The 21,410-nt window shown below is 37.3% G+C and overlaps 2 protein-coding genes and 2 long non-coding RNA genes across 5 annotated transcripts; all 4 read right to left on the minus strand.

Annotated features, from left to right (window-relative positions):
- Window positions 1-25: 25 nt before the first annotated feature.
- Window positions 26-1,951, minus strand: LOC149618550 (mite group 2 allergen Gly d 2.02-like). Its single transcript, XM_089854276.1, has 4 exons — window positions 993-1,951; window positions 668-799; window positions 259-437; window positions 26-190 (listed from the first exon to the last, which is right to left on the minus strand). The coding sequence occupies exons 1-4, from the start codon at window positions 1,105-1,107 to the stop codon at window positions 110-112; spliced, it is 507 nt and encodes a 168-aa protein (XP_089710402.1). The 5' UTR covers window positions 1,108-1,951; the 3' UTR covers window positions 26-109.
- Window positions 1,952-3,029: 1,078 nt separating this feature from the next.
- LOC149618551 (uncharacterized) lies at window positions 3,030-7,119 on the minus strand. The gene is made up of 3 exons (XM_089854759.1): window positions 6,655-7,119; window positions 5,861-6,081; window positions 3,030-5,321 (listed from the first exon to the last, which is right to left on the minus strand). Exons 1-3 carry the CDS (start codon window positions 6,964-6,966, stop codon window positions 5,087-5,089), a joined length of 768 nt encoding a protein of 255 aa, XP_089710885.1. The 5' UTR covers window positions 6,967-7,119; the 3' UTR covers window positions 3,030-5,086.
- Window positions 7,120-7,499: 380 nt separating this feature from the next.
- Window positions 7,500-8,465, minus strand: LOC149618552 (uncharacterized). Its single transcript, XR_016375270.1, has 3 exons — window positions 8,362-8,465; window positions 7,699-7,860; window positions 7,500-7,634 (listed from the first exon to the last, which is right to left on the minus strand). It is a non-coding gene; the product is annotated as an uncharacterized LOC149618552 (long non-coding RNA).
- Window positions 8,466-8,904: 439 nt separating this feature from the next.
- On the minus strand, window positions 8,905-12,778 carry LOC149618553 (uncharacterized). 2 transcript variants are annotated; one of them, XR_016375220.1, is made up of 4 exons: window positions 11,612-12,778; window positions 11,455-11,538; window positions 9,085-11,342; window positions 8,905-9,014 (listed from the first exon to the last, which is right to left on the minus strand). It is a non-coding gene; the product is annotated as an uncharacterized LOC149618553 (long non-coding RNA). The 2 variants fall into 2 exon arrangements; XR_016375219.1 differs by having other exon boundaries at window positions 9,085-11,538.
- Window positions 12,779-21,410: the final 8,632 nt, after the last annotated feature.

The following is a 21,410-nucleotide window of genomic DNA, read 5'->3' on the forward strand; positions in this document are numbered from 1 at the left end:
TCGATTAAAATAATCTCAAAACAGATCCGTGAATGATTATTCTATGGAATGCACAATGGAAATAGCTAAACAAATAACAAAAAATAAAATTTGCATCATGTTCTCCAATTTAAACCACTTCAACTGGAAACATGAAACAAAACAGAGTTCCTTCTGTTCCCCTCAGATTTACAGTTGCGTTTCCATTCACCTGGTAAAGGAATTTTCCCGTGATTAAAAGTGTTTTACTTGTTAAAGGCTTTGAAAGTATGTTCTTACTGTTGGATAAAATGGCTGAACCATAAAAGATACCGTGTAAACCATCGGACTTCCAATTATAACTGGACATTTTACGTTTCCACTTTTGCACGCGTTTGATTTGAGTCCAGGAAAAATGACACGCAATCCACCCACAAGGTCTGCGAGTACTTGTTGGCGGACAGTTGATGTATTCTGATCTGAAAATTATTTTTAGTTTTCATGAAAATTCCGAAATTCTCGAAGAACGTACGTTGAAACTTCGAAATGTTGTTTCATTGGAGACTATAACATAAGCTTATAATATGTTTCATAAGTATGTCTCTACCTATATTTCGTAATGCTAAAGACTTACAGCTCGAGCTAGTTCGAGAAGGACAAGCTAGAATTGTGGAACCCTTTAGTTATTTAATTAAACAGGTTTACTTACTCGCAGTGAAATGAGCCTCTAGGGAAACTTTCGTGCCTCTGGCTACTTTGCAATGTGGTATTTCTGAGCCTCCCACGCACGGTGAAGGGTCAACATAGATTGTAGTCTCATTGAAGTTAAACTGGACCTTATCTGGACCAACAAATGAAACATTATAGACCACTTTAATTAACATGAAATCATATACTTTAAATAAAGTTCGAAATTTAAACGAATAAATAAAAAATAAATAAAGATAATATAGCAATTATAGATGTCCAAAAGTGTGAAAACGCGTTTAATCATGTTCTCAATAGTTAATAATAGTTTAAAAAATTTTAATTACCTTTTTGAACATTTGGACACGGTTTCACATTTTCCAACCTGACTTTCTGACTGTTAACCAATCCCAACACAAGCAGAGCTTCGAAAGCCAGCACAAGTTGAATGTTAAATTTCATTTTTGGGCCGTTATTTATTCTGGTAAATTTTTCAACTCTTCAAAAAGTATGTGGAACAGTTAAAGAAAAAAATGACAGTCTGCCGAAAAATGTTTCCTTGAGTTTTGTTTGAAACTATGAGGAGAAAAATATTCAAGGTTAAATCGGAGTTAATATATGGCTTTGCAGGAGGTATCGTTTTAATGGATTAACAAATACACTAAACTCAGATCGTAAAATTTAAGTATTGTTTGTATAAATTCGGCCTTCATTTGCCAAACCAAACTTCAAACGTAACACATTCATTGTCCTCTCAGTTTGAAGTTGTTCATCAATAGTGAAATGACAGGCTCACAACTTTGTCTGAATTAATTTCTATGCGATGATACAAGGAGTGCCATTAGTCTATTACAAAGTGATCCAAAAAGTGTAGTAGGAACGATTTTGGGTCGAAAGGTAATTTCTATGACATTTTTTGATTGAATAGACGCCGATTGGAGTGTTTTACGGATAACTCTTTATATTTAAGTAAAAAAACGGAAGGACAATGCTAAATCAATTAAGGGGTTCCGCTTTAGAAAATGGACTATTACAGGCTGTGACACTGGACAAATGTCCACTTAAAAATTATCTGGCTCAGTTTCAAAATTAAATGCTTGGAGGCCTACAGGCCCTATGGCCACTTAATTAACTAAAACGTTCCCATGTTAACCATTTTAAGTGGCCAATGTCCAATTTCAATTCAGGAACAGCGACTAATCAAATGTCCTCTGAATGAATGGCCACATGTCCAATTGAAAAAATCCTAATTTTTAATCCTGGTCTATTATTCCAAGATTTTTTTAATTATTTTCCAGCCTGAGTTAGATTTGTAAATAAACGGGTTTCAATAACGGTTCTCAAATTTAAAATATGCAAAAATCTCTAAAACCTTTTAAAAATATATAAATTTTTTCTAGGATTCAAGACTTACCTCTTTCAACAGTCACGTCTTCAAACTTAAATAACAAGTGAAATTTCTTAGATTAATAAGGAAAAATATCTAACACACTTCAAATCATCTGTCTGGTTTGGCAAGTGTTTAACAATCCTAAAGACTCCATCACCGCTCAAGGCCGATACAGCGCTTAATCAAGAAGTGATATCTAGTTTATTAGGGAGAAGGTGTAAGATGCCTAAGTATTCGCGCGCCATAGTCCCAGTCCCGCTTTCAAAATACAAGGGGGGACGTAAAAGAAGGCCCCGGGCTATTTCATAGCCTCTCCTCAGTCGGAAAATACAAGTAATTTTCGTCATTCGCGTCGCGCTGACGTGCACGAGTTCTCAAGAACCAATGAGATGCTGGTTGTAATTTAGAGGCGTCGGGGATTAACTCCGGACCTACGTTTGTTTGGACTGGAGATAAAGCTAGATTATAAATGTGGAGGCGAATTTATACCTGCTCCCTAATAAACTAGATATCACTTCTTGGCTTAATAAAACGGCATATAAAAATTAATAAAACCCAAACATTTCTTTTCAAGAAGAACCTACATACTTAACCTGCCCTCCGTTATTTAAAATTTTATCTGCAATGTTTTTCGCATAGATAAAAGTTTTTAAACATAGAAAGTTTGGCCTAGTGTCCTACAACTTTTGTTTTTAATTTAATCTAAAGAAACTGAAAGGAGTTGAACGACCTAGAGACGTGCATCGACTCGAGTTTTAATATTATGTAAAAATACGTGATGGTATTTTAATTAAACTCTTTTGGTTTGAGAGCGAAAATGAGTTGAATTAAAATTAACAAAACCAGCCTTAATCTAAACCAAATCAAGAAAGTAAGACTGGGCTAATTATTTCACCAAGGTTCGAGATAATTTAATAACTTTTCTTGCTTAATTTTAACGACATGAAAAGTACTTTACAAATGCTTAAATCGTAAAATTTTAAACACACAGCAATAAGGGACAAATCGGCTTTATTCCCTCACACAAGCTTTGTACACTATAAACACTATTTTTATTACTTTTCCGGACGCCATTTTAAAGATGGCGGCAAATCGAATTCCAAAAGTTATAAGACTCGTCTATAGAATATATGGAACCAGTGAACAAAATATGAGTGAAATCAGTACCAAAACCTATAGAAAAGGGTTTTTACATTTTGGCCGCCATTTTTCAAGATGGCTGCAAATCGAAACCCAAAAGCCATAAGGCCGGTATATAGAACATTGGGAACCAGTGTACTAAATATTAGTGGAATCGTTTGTAAAGCCCAGTCAATCAATGTTATTCCATAAAGATGGGTTTTTACATATTTGGACGCCATTTTAAAAAAATGGCTTCAAATCAAACCCAAAAGCTACAAAGGCAGTCTATAGAATATCGGCAACCATTTTACTAAATATTAGTGAAATCGGTTGAAACGTGCAATCAACGTTACTCCATAAAGAAGAGTTTCACATCCCTAGCCACCATTTTTAAGATGGCGGCGGATTGGTTAAAACTTTCTTAGTGAGTACCTACAACCATATGTAACATAATAACCATAAGTATGACAATTAGCCAAAACTAACTATAAACCTATTTTCGGACCTTTTACGTCATCATAAGTTCGCGCCCAGCACAGAGACCCCTAGCGGTGGAAAATGAAGCGACTTCCGCCTCATATTGAAAACCCGGTTCAGAGTTTTAAAGAGACGCCATTGAAATTTGAGTCGACGGTCCTAAGCCTTGGTTATATAGTTGATTTGTATTAACTTTTTACCGATTTTAGCGCGACCACATTACGAAGTTGAAAATTGCACTGGGTAGGTTTAGTTACCGAATATTTAGACTTCAAAAGGCTTATAATTTTTGGTGCTGGAATATCCGACTTTCAAAGTGAAACATACAAACACCGCGACCCTGCGAGCTTGTACAATAAATAGCAGACGAGCTATTTCCGACACAAATACGTTCAAGGAGAAGGTTTATTGTGATTGGCTAATATTGTAGAACTACGTCATTCGCCAAAGACCAGCATGAAGTACTCGACGGGGTTGCAAGTCCTGGCCTGATGTAAGTGAGAGTGTCAGTGTTGATTATAGGTTTCATTTTGAAATTTGCATTATTACAACAGGAAGAGTCATACTTATGTTTATTATGTTACTTATGCTACAACTTATGAGTAACGTTCCTGTAAAATTTCCACCTTCTAGGTAAAGGGCTTTTGGCTGGGCGTTGTTTATCAGTCAGTAAGTCAGTAGATTATTTTCTACCTTGACAGGTAATTATAAGCATTTGACTGCAAAATCTTATGATCCGTACCCTATATTTATATATTTTTTTTTTGTCGTAATAATATGAATTTAAATACTGGGTATTATACCTAACAAGATTGACATAAGGAAAAATAATTTTCGAAACGTGATTGTCAAGGCCAACAACAATACAAAAGAAGTCGAGCATCATTAAGTTTGCAATATACAAGCCAAAGTTAATGTAAATTAACTTAATGAATATTAAACCAGGAAAAGTTTTAAATTATTTTATATATTTAAAATTTTCTTAATATAACCATGAGCCTAGATAAGTTTGGGTCTGCCGTAGTGTATGCTATGTAATTTAGTAACTTTAATATATACCTTTGGTGATACTAATATTAGAACTGTGGTGATATTAATATAAGTTTTTAATAACTTCTGCATTAAAATAATTGATATTAGATTAAATTAACATTATCTTTGAAAAAAAAACTGTTACTATTCTGTTTATAGTTTATACTACTAGTAGCATAATTTCTTAAGATATGTTCCATAAGTTTGTCATTGGTTACAAACTGGAGCTTGTCATGAAGTGACGTAGGTCATGGATTCTCGTAAAGCGACGCCTGGTGAGGCGCTGTCAAAGGCTTATTACAGACTAAATAGTAAGATGGACTGCAAAATTAACAGAGTGTAGGACTTCAATTCTCGCTTGTCGTTATAATTAAACTAGCTCTCAGTAAGTCTATAGCATTACAAGACTTGCTTATAAACTTATGCTGACCAAATTCGATAATAAAATTTCGACAAGATTTCAAAGATTAACGCAATCATGCCTATTACAAGCCCGATAATGTCGAGATAAAATGAAGATTCAACATCCTTCACAGATATTGGCCTGTACTCTTGACCATTTTCGGACAACTTCTTCGGTATCCTGACGTTGTTCTTGATTAGCATATCGTCTTCCCATTTCTTCAACCAGCCAGATTCTCGGGCTAATTTGATTCTAAATTACGAAAAAAAAAATCACTAGAATAGAAGAAGGCTATTCCTAGTTTGATAACCCTAGAATTGAATTGATTGCTAATTTCTTAATATTCAAGGTCAAATTTAACAGGTAAACACCATAAAACCAGTTTTAACTGAAGGTCAAAGCCACTAATTCCGATTAACCATACTAATAAAAAAATACATTTGAATTGTAAGTATCTCTTCGGAGTTCTGACTGACAAGATGTTTTTTACGTATGTACATCTAATTGAAAAGTTCATAAGATATGTTCCATAAGAATGACACTACCTGTACTTCGTAATGCTAGAGACTTACAGCTCAAGCTAGTTCGAGAACGACGAAAGCGATAATTTAAGTCCTACACTCGGTTAATTTTGCAGTCCATCTTCGTATTTAGTCTGTACTAAGCCAATGAAAGCGCCTCACCATGCGTTTCACCTACGTCACTTCATGACAAGCTCTCATGAACCAGTGACAAACTTATGGGCCATATCTTATGAACCTATCTCAACTATGAATAGTGGTGATACTTACACAGCTGCAAAACTGTCCTTGCAGGTAAAGTTCTTTCGGAAAGGTATAGCAAAATGCTCGTAAAACAAGGACTCTTCGATATGATAATACTTGTCAGGTGAAACACCTCTCTGGCTCATTTCCATTAAAAACAATTTCTCCCCGTCAAGTGCCACTATATTACTCTCAAGAAATACTTCGTAATAATGTTGATCAAATATCTTCATTTTATTATAGAACTTCTACAGTTATAAAAGACCATTCGATTAATTCGAAAAAAGAAGCAAAGACCACAGGGGTGAGGAGGTCACCTTCTTGGGTTATTTCCATCGCACCAAGAAGCACCGCTCCGTCTGGTGTTGCCTCTTAGCACCAGGGAAATAACCCTGCCCGCCTGTGTGTTGGCAAGAAGTGATATATATTTATTAGGGAGAAGGTATAAATTCGCCTCCACATTTATAATCTAGCTTTATCTCCTGTTCAAAAGACATCTTAGGTCCGGAGTTAATCTCCGCCTCTAAATTACAACCAGCCAACATCTCATTGGTTCTTAAAAACTCACGTCAGCGTGGCGTCGCGAATGACGAAAATTACAGTCATATTTTCCGACTGAGGAGAGGCCAAATAGCCCGGCCTCCTTTTACATCCCCCCTTGTATTTTGAAAGGGGGACTGGGACTATGGCGCGCGAATACTTAGACATCTTATACTTTCTCCCTAAAAAACTAGTTATCACTTCTTGGTGTTGGTTTCCTTGCAAGTAATTATAGGGTCTATCAAGTCCAGTAAGTCATAGATTATCTAAGATGTCCTTACCGTTTGTGTTAAAGCGTCATGATAAGAGGATCCTGATAAAACACCAATTCTTAAATTGCTATTTTCTATATAATTAAGAAGTTCGTTTATCGTTTTTATAGTGACGTAATCAGAAACGCTAGCGGAAGCGGTTAAAAAACTCCCATAGTGAATGGAAAGTAACGTGGACGTCATCAGCCAAATAGTGATTAGAATACGGAAAGCTTTGTTGTTATAACGATATCTCGCTTCCAAAAAAGTCAGAGCTGTAAAAACATGAAATTTAAATAATTTTCCTAAAGGGATGTACAATGCGTTGAAGGGGCATGTCATGAACTATATTTTGTAGTAGTAGTAGAGTAGGCGTGGTGCAATGTAACGTGACTGTGGCACGACGAAAATGCCGATACCAATCGCCAATGCACTGATAATGTCACGAAACTCACTCATGCCAATGGTACTAGCTAGAATAAGTTCATAAAATATGTTCTATAAACTTGTCACAGGTTACTGAGAGATTGTCATGAACTGATTGAAGTAGGTCATAGATTCTTGTAAAGCGAAGACGCCTGGTGATCGAGGCGCTGTCAAAGGCTTAGTAATGCAGACTAAATAGGACCTAGATGGAAGTCCTGCAAAATTAACACCCACCAAGTGTAGGACTTCAATTGACTCGCTTCCGTCGTTGTCGAACTAGCTCGAGCTGTAAGTCTCTAGCATTACGAAGTATAGGAAGTGTAATACTTATGGAACATATCTTATAAACTTATCATTGAACGAAAATGTATATACCAATTAACAATGCACTAATAATGTTATGAAACTCGCTTACGCCCAGTAGAGCTCTAAATAAAGAAATGTTTTCACTAACGTTGGCGCAGAAAACTACTAGTGGCCATTATTAATCCGAAATCAGTTGTTGCACGTTTATAATACTTTCTCAGCAAAACCTCCAGAATGACAGCGTAGATTAATAAGTAGATAATGAATAGGAACCATGTCTAAATTACGAATATACAGTATGTTACACTAAGCAGCATAAATGAAACAAATTATTAGACTTACTTGACCAATAAAAGGATCCAAAAAGAAAAGACCCAATTTACTTTGAACCTTTTGCGGTTTCACAAAGAAGGACGTTCTATCAAACATGTATGGTGGACTAAAATCTACGACTTCATAACGTTTATCCGTTACTGATAATGTACTCAAGGAAAAATCCAATTCCTACGTAACAAAGTCTTGTAAATGCCACTTACGTTTATGATTCAAAACATAAATAAGTATGGGTCTGCCATAGAGGCCTTTATCTATGCGAGGCAAAATTAAAGATACTACCGCGCCATCTATTAGACCCAATCAACAATTCTTTTGAATTTTTATAACGGCTCAGATCTCGTTCGCGGTTTTTGAGGCGAGAAAGGGATAACCGGATTGGCATGGTTTTGCCATGCGCAGAACCTGTTTTACCCCAAGAGTCAGACTCTAATCCAATCAGAATAATAAGAGATTTATTTTCGTTGCTCACCGACAGATGGTACTACAGTGAATTTCTTTAGTCACGTGATCCTATCCCTTTGATGGAGACGAGACCAAGCCAACTTGTTTATTTGTTGGTTGGGTCTATTACAGGTTTCACGTCTAAGCCGCAACAGAATAATGGCTGCTGATTTTAATTCGACCCATACTTATGATAGGCTTATTCTAAAACTAATAAAATTATTATACTCCGTTTAGTATCTCTCCAAAAACTCCGTCCCAAGTTCCATTTGGTAGTGGGTGACCATTTAGAATTTCTGAACGATCCTTGGGTGTGTAACTAGTATTTGAAATTAAAAATTTAAATATTTTTGATGTCAAAATCAAGTTTCAGCAGAGGTTTTTCAACTATGTTTCCCAAAAATTTGTATGTACGAGAATAGATGTTTTTCAAAAATAGAGTTTGGAACTTGACCACCAAATCGTTTCAAACAACAAGGCATTTGGTGCAGGAGTGGTAACATTGGATCTTGATATCTGATGTTGATAAGTAAGGATATTTTTCCAAACTAATCGTTCCCTAGTGTCCACAATAGTAAACTGGGCCTTATTACTGGTCCCTCCTTCCATTCAGATTTGAAATTAACAAACTGGTCCCTAGGACCAGTAACTCCCACTTTGTGAATCCATAAACGTACCATACAATTAATAAAATAGTTTTTGGCTAGTGGACTTGAGCTATTTACAAGACAGTCCCACATTTTGAAAAGTTTCTATTGAATCCTAAATTGTTACCTGAAGTTTAAAACCGATGAAAGTGTACTTAACAAATCATATTCAATTCCGCTAAAGTTAGACAATGATCCGTCATCTCGCTTATTAAAATGAGAAGCTAATGCCGTCTTAAAGAAAAGTTAATTTAATTATTAAAAAATCAACTTAATTAACCTAATACTATAATATTTTGCTTACCTTTCGTAATGCCACGTTATAATGCGAGTTACACAAATCGAATAAACGACCCATTTCAAATCTACTCTCTATTCTGAATACGTGAGAATTTTTGAATTTGTCCAAATAAGTTTTTAGATATTCACTAACCAAAAAAAGCTACCTAATCAATCATCGTCATTATCTTAAAATGTTTTTGAATTGTATTAAAAGCTTATGTCGATCCTGGGAAAATAAATATTACTAATATTACAAAACTATCAGCAATATACTTTATTGTGTATTTTTGTAGAAAAACGCCTTTAATAAATAAGATAAACGGGATGAAGTCAAAATCGAAACGATTGTTTACATAAGGTCACACCCTTCAAAAATGTTGCGAGTATGAAACATTCAATAGAAGGGCCGCCTTAGAACTTTTTATTTGTTATTGCAATGAACAGAAAAATTTTACAGGGTGTTTCTGATAAGTTTAGCAGAAATTAAAAGGGTGTATGGCTATGGCCTTACTGCTAATCTGTTCCATGGAAGCAAAAGTTGATAGATTAAAACTAAAAGTATACTTCGTTAACAGTTCGTGCCGTAGCCAATGTTCATATTGAAAGTCGAACCATCCTGCCTTCTAACTATACGAAGGCCTATTACAATGAAATATGATCAATTTTGCGCTGCAAATAAGACGGTCCTAGCCAGATGCAGATCATATGCATCCTCTCTTTCTTCAGGGTGGGTTTTTTAGGGCTCGAATCACTTTGCATTTGATTTTGGCGGCACACACTGACATATCCCTATAATAATCTCGATAAGTGTGTGTCGAAAGGATATTTACTGCTTTCTGTGACCGGAGTTAAAACTACCAAAACTTAGTGGGCCCTCCCTCCCTCGACTATAGAAGCATCTATAGGCATAGTTTTGAACTACTCCACAGCCGAGAGTAACTTCTTCAGTCACATTAAAGTGTGTCACGGCTGTGGTTTAGTTATAAAAAATTCCACTAGATGCTCCCATAGTCGAGAGGTGGAGAGCCCGCTAAGCTTAGCAAAGGCTAGTTTTAGCTCCGCCCCTCGACATTAACGAGTTCTGATTGGTCCTCGCCTTTGTCAAACGGCAAATTGATGTGTAGAAAATTACCCAACATGTAAGGGGCGCAAAAGAACCCATAGTCGAGGGGTGGAGAGTCCGCTCATTTTAGCAAAGGTTAGTTTTAGCTCCGCCCCTCGAGGTTATAGAGTTCTGATTGGTCCTGCCTTTGTCAAACGTTAAAATTTATGTGTAGAAGATTACCCAACATGTTAGGGGCGCAATTGGAGCCAAAATATTGCTTTAAGTTTGTATTTCATGGAAAATTTCAATACTAGAGGTCTTTACAACAAACCAATACTTATGAAGATCAATATAAGGTTATGATAGTGGGTATATCAACGGGGGAGGATCAAGGGCTCTATAGCGAGTGATTTCCGTCGGGGAGAAAGATTTGTCGCGCAAAATATGTCAGAGATCGCTTTTAAAGTAGGTTTTTACGTTCGTGGGGCTCATGAATTGCAGATTTAAATAGGATTTCGTTATAGTACTGCAGAGAAGAAAGAACTTCCTTTACTTGTCCCTCGTGTATTTATCCCTATTTCTCTTGAACCTTTTTCCACTCGGGACTTCATCCATTCGGTAACGTGCACCCCTAACTAACGACGTGAATATATTTCGATTCCAACATCCAGATGATTTACAAATATTTAACTGTTTCAGTATTGTTTGCGTTTGAAAGTCATAAGTGAATTTTTACCACCAATAATTCCTAATTTACTAGTCTTATAAGAAGTATATAATACTTCTCTTCGAGAGAAGTGTACCAACCACAAAGCGGCTGGGGTAATTATAATACGATACTTCCCAACATCAGAATTTACATTTGGAGCAAGGTTACTAAACCGAATCACATTCCCGACAAATAATTCACTCGTCGTTACTCTATTGGCGTTGCTTAACTATTTGCCAAGGCGCATGCATGCTCTTGTGGATTAATTTTTGTCCCACTTCAAGACAATCAAGGTTTGTTGGTTAATTGATTGTCGAGGATTTAGTAAATACCAAACAGTTATAGTTAATTCTCCCTAGCACGGTACCATAGTTACCAATTTGAAGTTTGATGAGCAGGAGAGCAAACAGAAAGGGTCCCTCGCCTGGGAAGAACGATGTTACATAACTAAAGTATTAAGAGGCTACAGAGTGCCACGCTTCTTCAATTATCCCCTTCTGATCTCATCAAAACTTGCTAAGGTTTACTGTAATAAATAGTATTAGCTGTGGCATATGGGGTAGCATTGTAAATCAAAATAATTTTATTTAAGCAAATATAACTACATAATGAGGAAATAATATACTTCATCTTCTTACTCATCTATTGTAAAATCCTTTTACAAAATTCATATTGATAATATGTCAAAACTTCGATCAAAAACTTCTTGAAACCATCGAAAACTACAAACAACACTTAGTCCAAACTTTTGTTCTCAAAGTTAAAAAGAATTTGTAAAAGTAGCGGCATACGCACTTTATGTAATAAAGCCCAATTTTTTTCAGGCATCTTTTGGATCCTTTCTAGATCCGAAAACATTTTGCGAGCATCGAAAAGTATGGCTATGTGAAAAAGGAAAAACATTTTTCGCTGAAACAAGGCTGGAATATCTGATTATATTCTATCACGTCAACACGGACGTGGATGTAAAAGATAATCGATGGAGAAGCTCTCACGTCCGTCTGCTTCAACTATCTCCCGAAAGCGTAGGGGTAGCGCCAAGAAATTTGGGAATAGAGAAATGGACCCTCTATTAAACAGAACTGAATGCTAGCTCCTGGAAACATGGAGGATATCAGCTGGGATAGATTTAATTTTAGAAGTAGGAACGGACAACGGTTAGTATTTACTTCAGACCGGCTCATAGACCACCCAGTATTGAGCCCCTCCCTTCAACACGTAACGAAAAGTTTAAATTATCTTATTGGCTGGCTCACTTAAACTACGTTTTGATGACGTTACTGACGGGGAGGCGAGAAATGCGTAATTCCTTTTTATCTCTGTCGCTATGACCCGCCTCTTCTTTCATACCCCCGTCCCGTGGAAGGGGGTCCGGAACTTTGACGCGCGCCCACATTACTATCTGTTCTCCATTCCTTCTTCTAAAATTAAATCTAACTCTGTTATTACAAAATAATTAGCATTTAATTTATCTTAAAAACAATCAAGGACTACTGCGCCACCCGCCATTGCTTTAGTGTCGTCTCCTAGCCCGAACCATGACCTTAACCTTACCTCTATGAGCCTGTAAGAATTCAACCAATCCCGTAGACATAAAGTAATATGGCTTCAAACGACACGGACCAAATTTGGTGGACTGATGACTTCGAAACCTTATCTTACGTCCACCGTGCAGCAAATGTCGGCTCCTGTAGCACTCCTAACATCTTGGCTGATCTTCTACACACATATTTACCTTGCCAAAGGCAGGAACCAATCAGAACTCGTCCATGAGTGCGGAGCTAAAACTAGCCTTTGCTAGGCCAATAAACTCCACCCCTTGATTTTGGGAGCATCTAGTGGCATTTATTTAAACTAAACCACAGCCGAGGCTTACCTTAACTCTAAATCAAGCAGACAATACTGCACCAAGCCCCTTTTTGAAATGGCTGCATTGAATTCGTACATATTTCAAGAGTCGAAACTGGCCCTCATCTTTGACTACTGTTTAGAGAAGTTAGCCTACTCCGCGATTTCATCCCATTGAGATGGAGTGTCCTTGAGAGAAGAAGAAGATAGGTTGTAAGAGAGAGAGCGAGTGGACGTCGAAACGCAAAAACGCACGTCACGTAAAGTAAAGGCCTAATCAAATTTCGCATCTTCTTGAAATAAGGATTTCTCATCCAAGGAACGTTATCGCGGCGTCTGAGCTAGTCAGGGAAAACACGTACTAGAGGACTTTTTTCCCCTGAAAGGCTTCTTGACACGCTCTTTTTGCCTGAATAGCTTATTTAATGCGACTTCCGAACTCGAGACTGGGATAGCTACCCAAAAAAAAGCAGCGCTGAAATAACAGCGAGAGCCTCCTCTATTAGAGGTTTAGCGACATGTTTTTCTAGTATGATTTATATTACCAAAAAAATATGTATAAAATCCGCGTGGTATGACCGAAGTACAGATCACGTAGTATGTTTGACCAAAGTTGGTATTATTATACATTGTGTTTCTGCAAGGTCTGTGTTAAATTAATGGGGTGTTCTTTAGGCAATTTTGAGTCAAAAATGTTCAGTGACATTTTGTTGTCCGGGCCCCCGATATGAAGTTATGATTGGAATGTTTTACTCATGAACTCCTTAATTAATTAGCATTATCTTTCAGTTTCTCATGATAATAGAGTGGAACTGAGAGGGGAGGGTCTACGGTGACGTAACGTCAATATTGGTAGTCTAAATTGTGTCATAAGCTCATAAGAAACGTTCCTCAAGTTTGTCAATGGTTACTGAGAGCTTTCCATGAAGTGATTGAAGTAGGTGTAACGTCATAGATTCTCGTAAAGCAACGCCTAGCGAGGCGCTGTCAAATTTGGGCTTAGTACAGACTAAATAGGAAGATGGAAGTCCTGCAAAACTAACCGAGTGTAGGACTTCAATTCTCGCTTCCGTCGTTCTCGAACTAGCTCGGACTGTATGCCCATCTGTAGCATTACGAAGTATAGGTATTGTCATACTTATGGAACATATCTCATAAACGTATGACGTACTGTATGGCCTGAGCTGACGATTTGCAATATGGTCAACAAAACTGAGGTAAGAGATAGGGAGGTGTGACGTCACAGGAAAATTCGTAGTGGCAAACCATTGGGACCCTACGCAAAATAAACAAAAATGATAAGACACCCTGTGGACTTTTGGCTAAAGAACTTAAAAATCCAATTCCGACATTCCAAATTTGCTCAACAACCGCTTTGCAACAGAAAGATGATTGAAAAACAAACTACATTAAAATAAGTTCCAATAACGATGAAATATCGTCCTTTTAACACCTAGACCTAAAAAAGAAGCCTACACACAAACAACACCTAGCTCGCCTGACAACGAAGGTGTATGTCTATATACTTTCAACCAACATGCAGCGAATTACGGCACACGCGAAAGAAGATGGCCCAGAGGAAGCTATGGACGTCTTCAAAATAGGAAAAGCGAGTTTGAAAAACCAGGTCATCGATCGTCATCTAACCAGGATCCAACTTCAGTATACAGGGAGTTTTTTAAAAGTCGACCACAAATAACCCTTAAGAGATACGTGTTATCAACAATTGGTGAAAAGAAACTCCATGAAATTTCCTGCATATTTCAAGCGTTTAACTTCACTTATAAACTGATTAGTTTTTAACTATTGGGGCTGATTTTGGGCCACAAACAAACCGATTGACTTAAAACTTCCCATATAGCTCAAATGATATTTTATTGTCACATCCAAACATATTCTTGGTTTTTGTTCCTCTGACTAGAATTATGAAACCAAACTCTTCGTCATAGGAACGTTTGTGGTTGCATGTTTTACGTCTGACCTGATCATGGAATTAAATCCCTATAGTAAGTAACATGTCCAAGATGAAAATAAGCCTAAACTGTCATTGGTTTTCCGTATAATTGACCCCACAATTTGACCATAATAGCGAAAGCAACGTTCTCATTCTCAACCAATAGACCCCGTTTTGAAAAGTCGGAAGAACAAAGACGTTAATTAAGATATGTCTTAAAACAATAAAGATTTGGACTGGTAACTTAAGTCCTATTTAAAGTCTTTGCATCCATATACAGTCCCGGATGTTCCGCCTTAAAGGCCGGGAAACGGCGAGAAGGGTTCTTGTCAAACTGAAAACCGTGCATCGAACTAACAATGGGCGACCGTGCTCCAAACTTTTAGGGGTTCTTGTCAAACTGAAAGCCGTGCAAAGCGGTTCTTGTCAAACTGAAGATAAACAAAGGACAGTCTCTTAAATGGGGGATGCAAAAAGTCGGGGAAACAAAATTTAAGAGACTGTCCATTGTTTATCTTCAGTTTGACAAGAACCGCTTTGCACGGCTTTCAGTTTGACAAGAACCCCTAAACATTTTGAAGCACGGTCGCCCATTGTTAGTTCGATGCACGGTTTTCAGTTTGACAAGAACCCTTCTCGCCGTTTCCCGGCCTTTAACTCTCATGAAGCAGACGACACTGCAGTCCCAAATTAAGAAGGGTCTATTCGTGGTTTTTAAAATAACTACGGAATCATAATAGGATCTGTGTTGTTTTGTTTAGCTTTTACGACTCATTCTGAATTTTGGAATTGTAGATATTAGGTTAAAACAACACCCTGTATCTCCGAATGCCTGGGAATCCAATTCAGAAGATCCGTTGCTCAAAAATTCCCAAGAAACGTCCCAAAGATCCCACACAAAAAAAAACGTTTCATCCATTCGCCGAAAAGTATGAATTGGCTCGAAATCGTTTGGGAAATAACATACAATGTATACACACATTTTCAATTTCGCATTCTATATTTTCATTTTTTTTGCAGGTTTGCATAGAATATCATATCATAAATATATGCTTAGATATTTCAAATAATACCGTGCGTAAACTATGTAATTTTTGTCACTTTATAAGCTTATTATATGCCGTCCCAATAAGTCAGAAGCGGGTATATTAGCAAGATAAGAAGATATAACTGTATTTTCTTTAATATTGTAGATAGAAACATGATTCCAATTGACATATTTGCTATTTTTTATGGTCTTTCGATTAAAAAAGAAAATTTTATAGCACAGAGTATAACTTTTACTGTTTGGTACTAAATCCTCAGAAAACCAATCAACCCTCAAACCTTGATTGTCTTGGCGTTGGACAAAAATCCACAAGCGCATGCATGCGCCTTGGCAAATAGTTAAGCAGAGCTAATAGAGTAATGATGAGGGAACTATTTACATGGCGTATGTGATTCGGTTTAGCAATTAACCTTGCTATAATAAATGTTTATTCTAATGTTGGGAAGAATCATGTTGCAATTACCCCAGCCGCTTTGTGATAGGTACACTTCTCTCGAAGAGAAGTATTATATACTTCTGATGTTTTTGATATCTCACTATGTGGTTTTGGTGTTCAAATTTGTAATCTAACGAATTGTGACACAGGTACATAATGAACTAACAAATATATTTTCGTTCTGTTGAAAAACGTAATACCTTAATGGGTGATTTGACTTATGAGGACATTAGGTAATACACTTTTGTCTCCACGAGAAAGTCTGGCTCTAAGTATATTATTTTATCAGACCGAAAAAGCGATCAGTCATCCCTTTGTTTGGTGGTATCGCGGAAAACGATGGAAGTTCCTTGGCCGTTATCTCTTTTATGATTACCACGAGGACGACCCCTGATATACGTACCACCACCATCACCACCATGCAGAGGGACACTGCCATATCGTAGTGTATATGGCTAAGAGTAAGACTCCTTTCGGAACTTCATTTTTTACCCTTGATTGATTGTGAAGATGATGACCGTGTCATAGTGCGCCATTCTGGAGTGACATATCGTTGAAATGATGCGGGGAGTTTCATTTTCGGTCCAAACTTCTTCGTATTTTTTATATCTTTAGTCTTATAATATACCTTCTTGAGCCAACAAGGTTTTTCTGTTTCTTCTTTTGGTCGTCTGTTAAGCTACATAAATATGTGACTGCATTCGCCATTCGGGTTTAGTGGAGTTGTCTCAATCTCATTTGTTTCATAAACCGCGATGCCTAATGGGTAAAAGAATAAATACATAGGGGATTCCATAAAGGGTGGTAGTATTGAAGGACATGAGTGGGATGGTTCTATGGGAGATCAATTTGGAGTCAAAAATGTATGTAACTTCTATGGCATTTGGCCACAAGGAACGCCCCCTAAAGAAGTTATGATGGTAGTGTTTTACGGATAACCCCTCAATTAATTTAAATCAAGTTTATTAACATTATCGTTCAGTTTCTTACTTAAATTTAAGGGGTCATCCCCAAAACACTCCAATCATAAGTTGTTGCAGTTGTAGTGCGCAAGGTCATACAAAATTTTCGACTGTTTTAAAACATTACTTGCAATTTTTCAGCTTCCAATGGAAAGTGGTTTGGTATTGGCGTAAGTTTGTGAAGACTTCAACAGATATACTATAGGTTATAAAATCTAACGCGTCCGTAATTAACCTGCTATCTCTATGGATATTGATATTGATATATAGACAGTAATCTATCAATAGCTCAATACGTTAAATGAAACTGCATATAGATGAATACGACGGGCTGAAACGTCAATAGGACGAAATTGATGAATACATTGCTCATAAAAGACCCCGTTTTTGGGTTTGCCATCATATAAATGGTCTTATCTCTGAAAAGGCGCATTACGGATAGGTAAAGGCCTACACTGAAAAGTCTGTATTCATGGGCTGTCTATTGGAAACCGAAAACGATATTCGAAACATCGGTCCAAGTCCAGCTCACTGACTGACTGGCTGACTGATAATTAAGGCCCAGCCCAAACCGCTTTCCCTAGAAGGCTGAAATTTTGCACGGTCGTTAGTCTTAAGTAGTAGGAACGCAATAAGAAATATTTTTAGAATCCACCGCCATCTTGTAAAATGGTGGCCAGGGATATAAAAACCTTTTCTTTTATATAAAATAACGTCTATGAATTTCAACAGATTTCACTAATTTTACTAAACTGCTTAACTATATCCTATAGACCAGCCTTTTGATTTTAGGGCTCCAATTATCCGTCATCTTTAAAAATGGCGAACAGAAAACTAATAAAAATGTCTCGACAGGCTGACTACATTGTCGGGTGCCGTTTCTACCAGTTTTAACATAAGAGTTCAAGATGTAATTCGGTTTGCCAGTGTACGAGAATCTATGACGTTCCACCGACGTCACTTCATTACAAGCTCTCAGTATCCAGTTACAAACCTATGGAACTTTTGACCTTGCTAGCTCCTCACTTAGTTACTTTGTGTTACTTTAATTTACCTTTGCTACGTCCTCTATAAAGTCTTGATGGTTTATGGTTTCAATATTCCGATATACTTTACAGTGCGTTCAGAAAAGCAACCAAACCATTAAGGTTAACGATCTAATTAAGTGCTGAGTTTCGATTTAAGAAAACCTTTTTTTAAATAAAAAATATACATTGAAAACTAGCGTTCCATATCATTCGAGTATAAGATGGCATTCACAATATGACGAGTGACTGAAGAGTGAGATCATACGAGACTCGGGGGAAGTTAATATTCTTACAAAATCAATACGAAACAACACCGTGGGGCATTTTTGAACTTCGAGATGACTTTTCTTTTATTAGCCTATAAATATTTACCGCTCCCAACGGCGTCCGTTTTCTCGCGTTCCGGCCCGAACAAATTCAACATATCCCATTCCCAGTTGAGCTCCCACCTCGCCCATCAGAAGGGGATTACCTAAAGTCATTATCCTAGCCCCATTTTCTCTCTCACAAATTATATAAGTGACTACAAGGAGCCGTTTTCTCAAATTCACCTAGATATTACTGACAGACGTTTCTTCGGATTCAGCTAGGTTTTAGTCACTTCAAACTAGACGTTACCCCGAATTCACCTAAATTATAGTCACTTTAACTGGGCGTTTTTACGAATTCACCTGGATTTTAGTGACTTTAACTAGACGTTACTAGGAATTCACCTAGATTTTAGTGACTTTAACTAGACGTTACTAGGAATTCACCTAGATTTTAGTGACTTTAACTAGACGTTACTAGGAATTCACCTAGATTTTAGTGACTTTAACTAGACGTTACTAGGAATTCACCTAGATTTTAATGACTTCAAATACAGGTTTCTCCGATTTCATCTTGATTTACGTGACTTCAAAAGTTCAAATAAATGTTTCTACGAATTCGATTCTCCGAATTCAACAGAATTCTAGTGTCTCAAATAAACGTTACTCTGAACTCACCAGAATTCAAGTGTCTCAAATAAACGTTTCTCTGAACTCACCGCAATTCAACTGTCTCAAGTAAACGTTTCATCTGACTTCAAGTGACTCAAATAGACGTTATCACACTACAAGTGATTCAAATAGTAGTTTTCACGTGCTCAACTTCACAGTTGCGCCTAAAAACGGCACAAAGCAGTCTCGACTGCGCGTTAGCTACAGTCTCCTGATAAACGGCAAACAACTTCAAGTAATTTCCTTCTGATTATAGGCATAGTTGCATGTAGCGAGTGAGGCCTGCAAAAATCGATTATAAAGAAGACGGTAGCCAGTTTGCAAACAATCCAATAACCTTTTTTCCCGTCGTCATTTCATTGGCTCCTATTCGTTTACCAGCTTGCTTCCAGCCTTGCTGTAGTTTACCCAATTCTTTCTCGGGCCTTCTCTTTTAACGGGGGGTCTTAAGCTTCAAATCCATCTACGAGCGCGATAAATCACTTCACACACACTTAACCGGTTTTTTTCTTTTTTTTTTTGGATTATTCTCATTTCATCTAAAGTTCTAAACTACAACGAGAATTGCTCCCCTTTTTCTTACGTAATATAGTTTTTTCTTTACAAGAAAATAATCCTTAAATTGGGTTATTTTTGGTAGAAAGAAAATGGAACTTGGGTTTTCTATTGCCAGTTTATACATTGAAGCCCGAGAAGTGTAAATACAGCTACTTGGAATCATTGTGTCCCATATCTCCCATGTTAGTTTCTATGCGGCCTTGTGGGTATACCGGGATTGAGAACTAACTATCCGTCACGCCTCATAGTTCTGATGGCGTCTTTCTAACTGTACTTTCATTGGTTGGTAGCAGAGCGTGGTCGTGCTCGAGCGCAAGATGCAACAAACAGTGAGAAAGATAAGCCTTAGTTCTCAGCCTGATTAGTATTTTATTTTAGTATTCAAAAGTCTCGGTGCAAAATTCACCATAAATGCGACTCGTTTTAAGTCGTCTGCTCTCACGTGAGGTGGGAGTCCAGGGCTGGAAATAAGCACAAAACACTGGACATTGTCCAATACAATTTAAAATGTCCCTTAATTTTTTATGGATATTTGACCAATAAATTTTTTAAAGTTTTGATAGCTTGACTAAGAAGATGCAACACTATTTTTGCACACTCCAGTGGACAATGTCCTATAAGTTTTCCAGTTCAAGGAGGGGTCACTGGACACATGTCCTATAAGAAATTTTTCTTATCTCCGGTCCTGCGTGGGACAACCTATTTTTTGGTAGTAAACATACCTTTATGACGTTGCAATTTTACAACGTTGCAAATGCAACAGCATCATTAAGTGATCCAAAAAGGTTAAAAAGTTCAGCAAACGTTTTTAGAACATCAAAACGAGAGAGTTTTAAATAAAAATGCAAATAAATAAGGCCGTGCGTGTCGCATTAAACAATTAAGTTGGTCGAATTTTAGTCGCATTCCGGAGCTTTCTAGCTTTATTGCAACGCATTAAAACTGGGGGAATATTTTCCATTTTAGCAAATATAGAGCGTTTATTAAGCGCAAGGCGCACTCTACAGCAGCACTCAGATTAATTACCAAGACCTGGTAACGGGCGAAATATATAAATTACATGGCAGGGAAATTTAATTAGCCTAAGAATCGCCCCCTGAATTTCGAATAATTAGACTTAGAATATTCTCCTTCTCCGTCTATATCCGCCCTGCCCCCTCCCCTACGGTACTGCCCCCCTCATTTCGAATGATTATCGGGGTGCATCGTAACCCCCTCTGAGAGAGAATTACATTTTATTTACGTATAAATGGAAGCGCATTCGTTGAAGTATTGAGCCAATCCTTTTTTGCTGGGATAACAGTGTAAGACTTTCTAGATTCTCGGCTGTGGTTTAGTTTAAACAAATGCCACTAGATGCTCCCATAATCGAGGGGTGGAGCTGACTGGCCCTCTAAGCTTGAGCCAGGGAAAGTTTAGCTTAGATCAGACAGAATGTTAGGGGCATCACAGGAGACGATATTTGCTTTGAACTAGCCATTTTGAAACCGTTTTCAACCATTTTGTTGACTGACTGAACAGGGACTGAACGTCAACGCCCAGCCTTATCCGCTTTACCTACAAGATTGAAAATTTCCATGGACGTTACTCTTACGTAGTAGAAACGTGTCAAGAAAAGGTTTTTCCAATCCACCGCCATCTTGAAAAATGGTGGCCAGAAATGTAAAAAAACCTTAATGGAATAGCGTTGATCTGGAGTTTTAACTGATTTCCTTAATATTTAGTACACTGGTTCCACATATATCCTATAAACAGGCTCCATGGTTTCATAGGGTTTAGA

This window comes from Phalangium opilio, unplaced genomic scaffold (genome assembly GCF_054372755.1).
Source record: "Phalangium opilio isolate 3A_F unplaced genomic scaffold, DU_Popi_V2 ptg000209l_1, whole genome shotgun sequence".
In the NCBI taxonomy this organism is placed as follows: domain Eukaryota; kingdom Metazoa; phylum Arthropoda; class Arachnida; order Opiliones; family Phalangiidae; genus Phalangium; species Phalangium opilio.